Source organism: Zingiber officinale, chromosome 11B (assembly GCF_018446385.1).
Source record: "Zingiber officinale cultivar Zhangliang chromosome 11B, Zo_v1.1, whole genome shotgun sequence".
NCBI lineage: Eukaryota > Viridiplantae > Streptophyta > Magnoliopsida > Zingiberales > Zingiberaceae > Zingiber > Zingiber officinale.
Window position 1 is genome coordinate 16288425 of NC_056007.1, and position 10637 is coordinate 16299061.

Sequence of the window (10637 nt, forward strand, 5' to 3'; positions counted from 1 at the left end):
AAGAGCTTAAGCTCAAAAATGGAGTGTCAAGATGGATTCAAATATGATATCCGAGTACCTCCACCATTCAAAATTAGAAGCTTCAACATTTGGAATCAAGGGTTGAAATTTTTTTTATAATGAATATAGAGCAATGGTTTTCTCTAATGGAAGGATTTTAAACTCTAAGTAGATTCAAAAGGAAAGCTCCTTAAGAAGAAGAAATGGAATGAGGAGAAAATAAAGAGATGCAAGGCCAATGAGAAGCCAAAGGAGGCCTTACCCGACATACGCAAAGGCAATGAGCAAATTGTGTGCTTCATGTGTAACCAAAAGGGGCGTTATCGGAATCAATATCCAAAGGGAAGACCTAACAAGAGAGGAAACTCAAATCAAGGGGGAGCTTCCAAGAAAAAAATTAAGGTACCATTAGTTAATGGTATTTCTTTAAATAATAATAAAAAGCATATTAGAAATAGTTTCAATCATTTTAATACTATTTATCATAAAAATAGAAAACATAAAACACATAAGGATAATTACAAGTCATTTCATATTAGAACTACTGTACCTAAAGTTAGGAAGGTAGATAATGGTTTAGATAAGAAACCGAACCAAGCTAAATATGTGTCTAAAAGGAAAAGTGCCCGAGGAAATAATAGAAAATCTAAATTTGAGAATTTAAGGATAGAAAATCAAGTCTTGAGATCAAAGTTTGATAAATTAGAGAAGATGCTTAAGAAAATGGCAATTAGTGTCCAAAGGCCTAAGAAGCAAAACCTAGGTTTAGAAGAACAAGAGTTATTCAATGACAAGAGAAGTTTAGGATACAAACTAAAAGCTAAGGAGAATATGCCCTCATACTATAGAGTTTCATATAGCTATGAAACTAACCCTAAGTTTAGAAGTCAAGCCAAGGTTATAAGGGAAGTTATCCCTAGAGTTAACTTTGAGAAGATCAACATAGCTAAGGCTTCTAAGAAGCCTAAGAAAATCATTAAGAATGTCACAAGGGAAGGTATCCCTAGAGTCGACCTAAATGAGACTAGTGTGACTAAGGCTTCTAAGAAGCCTAAGAAGGTCGTCAAAAGGTATCGAAGGAAGTTATCCCTATTGAGTACCTAGAACACTGATAACCGACATTTGGATACTTGATTTTATTATTATAACTTGGTATTTTTATCCTCTTATGTATCAAAAAATATGTTTTTTCTATGTTTCATGAATTTAGATATTTGTTAGTTTTCATTTTAATTCTTGTACATTTTAGGAGTATTTTAGATATTATTTTATTATATTTTATTTTACAGGAATTGAGGAAGACAACAATTGAGAGGAGGAAGACCGGTTTGATCCAATCATGATTTGGTTCAATTTCTATATGTTTGAGGGAAATTAAGTTGAAGGAAGAGCCCAATTTCAAAAGTCCAAATCCAAAGCCCAAATGATAAGAAAACCTAAACCATCTTGGTTTGATTCAATTGCATTGGTTCAGTCAAACAGAAAGAGCTCGGATTTATTGGGTAATTGATTAGGTCAATTCCAATCGATTAGGTAATCGATTGGGAAAAGAAGTTTGTGACAAATAGTGGGTTCTTAATCAATCAGCTGATCGATTAAGAGGAGGAAGTTACGAATGCACAGTGGGCTTCGTAATTGATCAGGTGATCGATTGAACATTTACGAAACCAGTTAATTGATTAAGTAAAGAAGAAAAGAGTTGTTGCATTGTTTGGACAACTATATTTGTTTGGATCTGACGTGTCAATCAATTGGGGAGTAAAGTTAATCGATTGGAAACCCTAATCCACGAGATACAAAGGCGTTTGAAGATTCACATCAACATATTTGCTTCTTCTTTCTTCATCGCCAGTTCTTGAAGCTTCTTGGAGACAAGTATTGCTGTACTTTCCAAGTATCAAGAGGCAATCCACAACAACAAGAAATCAATAGCAAATGTTGTTCATTGTTGTATTTATTACCTTATTCTTCTTGCATTTCTTGTTATATTTCTTGTATTTTCTTGTACGAGGCTTCTTCACCTCTTAGAAGGAGGTTTTTATAGTGTACTATGAGTGAGGAAAGTGGACCCTTGAATTAGACACTTTAAGAAGATGGATGTCAAATAAAATCAAGAGTGTTAGTATTATTTCGAGTTTTCCGTTGCAAATCATCATCAATAAAACAATTGAAGCTAATCACCCCCTCTAGCTCACAAAGTGTCCTAACATTGATCACCTGATCGATAGACTTTGGACTAATCGTTTGCCCAACCCTAATCCCCTAAACCTATTTTTAGGGTTCCTTTCCTTAACTTGAAGTTTTCCATGACTTGTTGGAACTTTTCATTGCCACAATCAACCTTGACTTTCCAGAACTTCTTTACTAAGTGTATGATTAACCCTTGATCAACTTGGACTCTCCGTTGCCTAGTTCCAATTATGACTTCTCTCATATCAAGTGTTTAGCTCTCAATTAATCTACCTTGGACTTAACCTAGTTTTCAACTAGGTTTATCTAGTCCCACTAGGATTTTCCTTGTGCCAAATGTTTAACTCCCAGCTAATCCACCTTAGACTTAACCTATTTCCCAAGTAGGTTTGTCTAGATCCGTTAGGACTTCCATTTATCTAAGCTCTAGTTAGGATTTCGCCAGTCAAATTTTTAGTAACCTTGACCTACTTAATTTTCCATTCACACATATTATTCAATATCAAAATTCAAGTTCAAATCAATCTGATCAACCTTGATCTAGAAAGATTTCACTAACAAATTCAATTCGAATTCCATAATTTTAAATACAAATTAAATAATTATTAAATCAGTTGAAAAAACTTGCGAACAAACTCGATTTGTTCCCACTCCTCAAGTACCAAAAGTAAGCAATTGTAAATGGATACAGCCCAAGTTAATAAATTTTGGGTGGTGAAATATATTTTTTAAAAATTTTATTGCGTTGACTTAGTGTCGTTCGGGTCTGTTGTTTTTCGATCTGGTCAAGCCGGTAAGTTATCGTTGACCTTCCCTTTCAATTTTACGAAATTACCCTCTTTCTACGTGGCCACCACTTTGTTTTTCGATTTTGGAACCAATTCCTTTTTCCGTACTACATTATGCAATAAAATAATAAAGGGTAGTTTCGTACTTTCACCTTTGGAATCCAAAGTCCAAGCTTGAATCGCCGCTCCACGTTATCATTGCCTTTTCTTCCCGACTTCATACGAACGATCGGAGACATCATCTTCATCGTCACCGCGTTTGAATCAGCCTTCGATGTTCTTCTTCCCCTCCTCCATTTGAAGATCCATCATTCGAGGAGGAAGCTCCTTCTTTGCTGCCCTAGCAGAGGACACGACTACGGTAACGTCTCAGGGACTCTTCGAGGGGCTTCTTCTCTCGCTTTAGAGAGGTAAAGACGAAAAGGAGAAGAGTTTCAATCTGGTCTTTAGAAGAGGAGGTTTGCGGAAGCTTGAGATCGGAGGATTTCTCAACTCTTGATCTTTGTTTTCCTTCTTGTCTTTTCGAAAATGGCCGACCTGCTTCAGGTAGCCCACATCCGTTCTTCTTCGCTCCGTCGATGTCTTCTTCTTTTTGATGTTTAGGAACAGTTTGACCTACTTGCTCAACTAAACCAGTATCCTAAAAGGCGATTTGATGTTTGAGAGGAACGGTGATCCTCGATTGTTATGAAACCATTTTATCGATGAACGTTACAGCAGAAAATCTCAACTTTTCATCATTTTCTGTCCCCAAAAGCGAAGATTCGTCTCGTAGATGAACAAATCCTTCTTAGGCACAGGTAACGTGGCTTTCAACAGAATAAAAAAAGTTTTTTTTGTCATTTTTTATACTCTGATTCGAGGCATATGGTATTTTAAAGGAATCGCTGCCATTCTTTGGAAATCACTGGAGACAGAATGTTCGGAACCCTAGCGCAAAGAGAAGAACCCAATGGGGTTGTCCCGCGAAGAAGAGCTTATTGGATAACCTGGGCCATTTCTAATCCGAGGCCGAGTGACATCACCACCTCACTCCCCAAGAAGAAAGCAACTTTCTCTGTCAAATTTGAAGACATGTACGGGTTCACAGTCGAGGGGAACATCGACGATGTCAATGTCCTTAATGAGGTGAGGGAGAGGGTAAGGGATCAGAGCCGGGTTTGGATGGATCTTGAGGCAAGCAAAGGTGCAGGCTGGTACCTGCAAACAAATGATGGGCGGATGAGTGTCGTCTCGCTGAAGTTGTCAAAGCTTACCAACACAATCACATTGAAGAATCTTGTCAGGAAGGGGATTCCACCAACGCTGAGGCCAAAAGTGTGGCTTGCAGTCTCCGGGGCTGAGAAGAAGAGATCCACAGTGCCCGAGAGTTACTACGATGATCTCACCAAGGCTACAGAAGGAAAAGTCACACCTGCTACGAAGCAAATTGATCATGTGAGTGAGTGAACTTATCTTTGAGCACAGTAGTTCAGATTCTTGCATATTGTCTTGTGTGGATATTATATCTATTTGCCAGTTCCTGGACTATCCCCTTTGCCATTTAGAATGATGTTAAAGAAACACAAAAGTTTAGCCGACAGTAATATAAGAAACTTCCAGTTATATTGTGTTCAGATTTTATTTGCAATATGCATATGCTGTCACTTCTATTAATCTATCATATCTGTGTTTCTTCCATCATGGACACCACTTATGATACAATGAAATTTCTAGCACCAGTTTCTTTGAAACCCCTTCCTTCCTCCTTCGATCTACCAATCATTATCCTTCTGTGATCAGTGTCCTGCTTGTTTCTGTCAATAAAGGTTTCTAACTGATACATGGAACAAAAGGTCTTTTGACACGGCATCTCAATGAGCTCACATATCATTGAGTTAGTATTTCAGCTGGAACTCATCATTTTCACACTGCCAAAGCATAATATTGAAATTTTAACCAGTCCTTCATTTGAAAGAACAACATCCAGATTAAGGATGTTTTGGTGGATGTGTTCATTTGCACTAATAAGTTGATAAATAATGGACTATATGCAGGATCTTCCACGAACTTTCCCCTCTCATCCATGGTTGGACAGCCCTGAAGGTCAGGCATCTCTTAGGCGAGTCCTTGTTGGGTATTCATTTCGGGATTCCGATGTTGGTTATTGCCAGGTACATCGAGCTTACTTTTGTCCCAAAACTTTAAAATGTTTCACAATTCCCCTGTCGCTTCTGAAAACTTAACTGATTTCTCAGGGACTAAATTATGTAGCTGCCCTACTTCTTCTAGTAATGAAAACTGAGGAAGATGCTTTTTGGATGCTTGCTGTCCTATTGGAAAATGTGTTGGTTAGTGACTGTTATACCGATAACCTTTCTGGATGTCATGTAGAGCAGAGAGTGTTTAAAGATCTTCTTGCAAAAAAGTGCCCGAGGTTTTTATCCTTCATCTAGTCCAGGTTACTTGAATTTACAGGCTTTGATGATTTGTTTTTTCTATAAATTCAGGATTGCTGCTCATTTGGAAGCTATGAAATTTGATGTCTCTCTTGTAGCCACAGAATGGTTCCTATGCCTCTTTGCTAAAAGCTTACCTTCTGAGGTAACTATATAATTGAAGCTAATTTCTAAGTAGATGTGGAACAAATTATATTCAGAAAATGACTGGCGTGATTGATCATCATCGGATCATGTTCTCCTACTTTCTCATCAATGTATGAGAAATTCAATATATAATTTTGCATTTTTATCTTTAACCAAATTTCTTCATAAAAAATCTTCTTTTTTACAGTTAGTAATCTGTTATCAAATGCTTATAACTAGTAGGCATTGAGTTCACTCTACTACTTTGCTGGTTCTGGACGTTTGTAATACGCATAGTGTGTTATTGTCTTAGTTTTTTGTCAAATACTCAGGAATTATCTTGGTTTTTTTCAGACAACTCTGAGGGTCTGGGATGTCCTTTTTAATGAGGGAGCGAAGGTTCTTTTTCATGTTGCTCTGGCCATCTTTAAGGTACTTCATGTACTTATAAGCTGGTGAATCATGGGTGAAACTCACTTCAAATTCTACAAACCCTGATTTAGAAAGAAAGTAATTGAATTTTGTTTCCTAGTAGTAGAGCACAGAAAATATCAAGAAATATCCTCTCTTTTTTTAATCTTGTGTTAACCCATTTGATCTGGTTCCAGATGGAGGAGGAAGAACTATTACGTGCTCGTCAAATCGGGGAAGTAATAGATATGCTACAAACAACCACACATCATCAATACAACCCTGATGAATTGTTGATGGTAATTAATTTTTCTTGCTAGCCTTCCATCTTTGTCGAAATTCCTTGTTATGAAGTAGAGAACTTAATGTATATTTATGAATAACTTGAATATACATTTATAGGAGGAATGAATTGATAATTTCAAGAAATATATTGTGGGTTCATTTTCGACATTTGTTTTCGTTCTGAATAATTTTGCTTTTGTTTTTAGCGATCGGATTAGCATTGAAAACTTTAAGTAGGGTTCTATTTTTACCACATTAATGACAATATGATTGTCATGACCCAAAATGGCTCCTAACTCTAATGCTTGTGATCCACTCGTGTCTTGCTGTACTATGACCAAAGTTAGATGAGATTAGATCTACTAGCTGCACAACAATTCCAGGCATTGCTTGCGCTAATCGTTAATCTACGACTTGATTATCCATATGAGAACATTATCATATCTTATTAACTATGTTCATTTTTCAGGTGGCTTTTGAAAAGATTGGTTCTATGACTACCAACACAATCACAAAGGAAAGGAAAAAACAAGAACCAGCAGTCATGGCTGTTCTCGACGAGAGACTGAAACGACTCAATACTTTGTGAGATGGTTGAATGCATATAACGGAGCCAGATGGTCAAGAAGGCTTCCTTACAATCATAGAACACCAAGATCTCATTTCCGCTTGCTTTAGGATTGTAACCAGCTTGATTTTTGCCCCATTCAAGTTATCTATAAGAATATTTTGTTCATTTCTCAAATGAAGTTCAAATTGGAACTGAAATTGGTGTTTCTTAGTAGGTCCTTGTAGGACTTGTACAGATACTTATTGATCTCAAGAATTATTGCGTATTTGTCATGTGTAAACTATCTCAAGGATTATTCAATATTATCATGCATAAACTAAGCAGAGCTTAATATGTGACCTTAGCGGTTAAACTTATCATTGAGATACACTAATGTTCATAGATAAAGTTTTAGCATATGGTAACACTCTATTGAGTGTGCTCATTCTAGGACCTATGAAGGAAGACCTAAACTATCAAGCAAGTCTTGTGGTTTTGATGTAGTTTGAGCTAAGAGTTTGAGATCACAGGAGTAACTTTTCCACCTGAATTAGCCTAAGCTAAAGAATAATCGGGGCGGTGTTAGAAGTGAAGTAGGTCTGATAAGGTAATTTTTTCTACAAACTTATCGAGACTTGAATTCAATTTGAAAGAAACCGCTCTCGACCTATAACTCGACCGAATTTCCTTAGAATTAGAGCTCCTCTAGCCTTGTCCATAATCGAACTCCCCGCCTTAAAACACTCTACCAAACCTTAACACCCACTTAACTCAAAACACTCTACCAAACCTTGCAACCTAACTTTAAGTAGTTCACCCTACACCTATTCATATCAGTCAATCTGTTCACCTTTCATCTAAAACCAACCTACTTTGGTCGAACCACCGGCAGTTCAACCGAACTAAATCCGACGCACCAAACTAACCCTGACTCTCCATTTAACTTGGCTTAACTATTTCTGATACTATCTTCTCTAACCAACTCCCTTATGGTTCCAAGCATAGTAGAAAGACACAAGAATTCGAGCAACCACATATTTGAAATCTTTGAGAGGCATTACGCTATGTCAATTTCAACTAAAAGAAACAATAGCTGATAATCAAACAATCTACAGGCTAATAAAAACGAAAACTCAGGCAATTCAAAATGACACTCTTAACAGATTTCACTAGACATGGAACTGATTCTTTCTTGTATGAGATCTCAATGTATATGAAGAAATGAAGAACAAAATTCATTAAAATGAGACGAGAACAAGCTGCACTAATACTATAACAAAGATGGAAACAACTTTCCTTAACAGTATCTTCCTAACCAGAAGACCCAACAAGGGGAAAAACACTCTAGCAAGGTAGTAGTAGTAGTGAAGAGGAGTATCTTTCTTCTTTATTGTGGCATTGCTAGTTCACTGGATTCACAATAGGATGAGAAGAGCTCAATGGCTTGGCGAAGTTCCCCGTGCCAAGCTCCAACTCCTTCCTCCTTACCTGCAATATCATATGCTCATTCTCCAATTTCAATCTCTCATTCTCCAGCCTCAGCCTTTCGAGCTCCCTGTCCTTCTTGCTACGAAATCTCTGCCACTTGAAATGTTTCTTCTCCAGTTCCAGTGCTTCGACCTCGATCTCTATCCTCTCCTCCTCGAGCAACAAAGCACGTTTCTTGAACCACTCCCTCAACTCCCATGGTGATCTAGTTGTGTCATGAAGCACGGCATCGATTTCAAGCATGAACCTCTCCAACCCCCAGTTGCCAATTTCCTCACTTCTTTCATCACTGTCTTCATCCTTGTCCTCCTCATCTTCATCCTCGACGTCGAGGTGAGCTCTACTATCCCTTGTAGGAGGAACCTTGGCTACTTGGCTAGCTTGCAAATCAACATCATGGCAATTGGGTATCCTCTGGCCGTTGTGATATGCGCACATCTCCTGGTAGAAGAGGTGCTTCGAGCTTAAGATCTTCCTCACATCGTCCTTGGCTTTGGGAGATATGTGAGGCATCGAATCCAGAAGGTGTGGGTTCTCGACGACCTGACAGGAAGTTCCCCTGCCGAGGATCTCGTTCAGCCGCTTGTATCTCTTGTTGAGGTCATTGAACTTGTCCTCGCACTGTTGGGGGGAGACGTAGCAGCCCTTCTCCAGCATCAACTTCGAAACCGTCTTCCACTTGCCCTTTTTCTGGACGGAGGCGCCGTGCTTCTTCCTGGCGGCAGCGGACCCCTCGAACGCGTCCGCGCCGCCATCGTCGTGATCGCCAACGTACGCCACCACCGAGATGAGCAGCCGCACGACCTCGTCAGTCCACTTCATACGGTGCCAAGGCGAGACCTTTTTGCCTCCGCCAGTTCCGGAATCAGGCGGATAGCGAGGATCGTGGCCGTTCTCGTCGCTGGCGTGGAAATGGTCCTCGTCGTCGCTGGTGGCCGCGCCGGCCGAGGAAGGCGCAAAGAGGGAGGTCATCTGGCTGCCGGAGCCGAGCCCGGGATGGAGGTGGGGGTGGTGATTGACGGCGGGGTCGAGATCAAAGATCCCAGCGACCGAGGCAGGGAGCAAGCCTCCGCCCACCATCGAATTGTTCATGTCCTCTCTCCGTCACCGCTTCCTGCAGAAATCATCAAAGCTACCGGGAACAAAATCCTACCTGAAATCCCTAGCTTCAAATGAACTTCGAAATCGATAGAGCGAACTGAGATCAGGTGAAATCAGAAACACTAGAGGATTTGTGGGAAGAAGAGAGGAATTTTGAGGCAGAAGACGAAAGAAACTAGAAAAGGAGACGATTTTGAAGAAGAGAGAGGAAGACCTGGATAGTACTCAAACATGTTGCAAAAAGGCGGGTCCCGCCGCCCAGCGGCCCCCTCACCCCTGCCCCACGAGTATGAGAGGGAGTAAATCACGGTGAATACGGGCCCGGCGAAATTGCTGCCGCAGACCTTCGACCTCCCGACCCATGTTGCAAGAATATCATGTCATAACCGGTTGATCCCGCCCGTGGGGGCTGGATAGTACTCAAACATGGAGTTGTTGTTGTTACTTTTTTTTGATAAAAAATGGTTTGTAGTAATGAGCAACTATATTTTTAAATTAATAATATTATTGCTTGCAACAAAAATATATTCTTATCTAGTATTTAATTAAGATCTTTAATAAAATTAATATCTTTTTTTTACTTAAAATTTATTTTAAAATTTATTAATAATTTTTGCCAGTTAATTTTTATTATTTAATTAAAAATCTGGATCATTTAATAATTAATTTTGGTAAATCCTAAAATAAAATTATGTTAATATTTTTTTTATACTGAAAATAATTTTAAGTTTATTAGTACATTTTTCTAATTATTTTTTATATAAAAAAATGCCTATGGATTTTTTTAGTCTCATGTTTTAAGATTGACAATACTGCAAATCTATATATACCTTAGGTCGGCGATATTAGAAAGCATACCTTTCTTGACCTTTTGACTAAAATCAAGTATAGTATATGCTCTTATTAGTTTAAGACCTGATATAAAAAATTAAATTAATTTTTTTTATGAACGAGAGTCCGTTACTTTAAATTAATTTAAGTAAATTGGATTAAAATTTTATTAATCCATTTAAAAATAAGTCCAGGTGGGCTGACCCATTTGGATCTCTGACTCATGGTTGGTCTGCGACCCACACGGGTTGGCCCACAAGTTGAGGACAAAATTTTTTTTCCCAAAACTTAAAATTAAAATAAAAAAGTTCAAGAACTTCGAAGATGGGAATTTAATTCGAATTAGAACCTAAGAATACGTAAATTTCTATGTTCAAATCAAATAAAGAACAAAAGCAAATGCTCTGAAAGACATCTATACCTCTAATT

The 10637-nt window shown here is 38.4% G+C and overlaps 2 protein-coding genes and 1 pseudogene across 2 annotated transcripts; 2 read left to right on the forward strand and 1 right to left on the reverse strand.

Moving 5' to 3' along the window:
* The first annotated feature begins 3168 nt into the window (after positions 1-3168).
* Positions 3169-7061, forward strand: LOC122034989 (growth hormone-regulated TBC protein 1-like). The gene is made up of 9 exons (XM_042594350.1): positions 3169-3524; positions 3615-3778; positions 3860-4415; positions 5015-5131; positions 5216-5394; positions 5468-5561; positions 5897-5974; positions 6151-6252; positions 6708-7061. Exons 3-9 carry the CDS (start codon positions 3897-3899, stop codon positions 6825-6827), a joined length of 1209 nt encoding a protein of 402 aa, XP_042450284.1. The 5' UTR covers positions 3169-3524; positions 3615-3778; positions 3860-3896; the 3' UTR covers positions 6828-7061.
* A 941-nt stretch (positions 7062-8002) lies between these two features.
* LOC122034911 lies at positions 8003-9570 on the reverse strand. The gene has a single exon (XM_042594269.1). The coding sequence runs from the start codon at positions 9366-9368 to the stop codon at positions 8190-8192; it is 1179 nt and encodes a 392-aa protein (XP_042450203.1). The 5' UTR covers positions 9369-9570; the 3' UTR covers positions 8003-8189.
* Positions 9571-10231: 661 nt separating this feature from the next.
* LOC122035471 lies at positions 10232-10338 on the forward strand (annotated as a pseudogene).
* Positions 10339-10637: the final 299 nt, after the last annotated feature.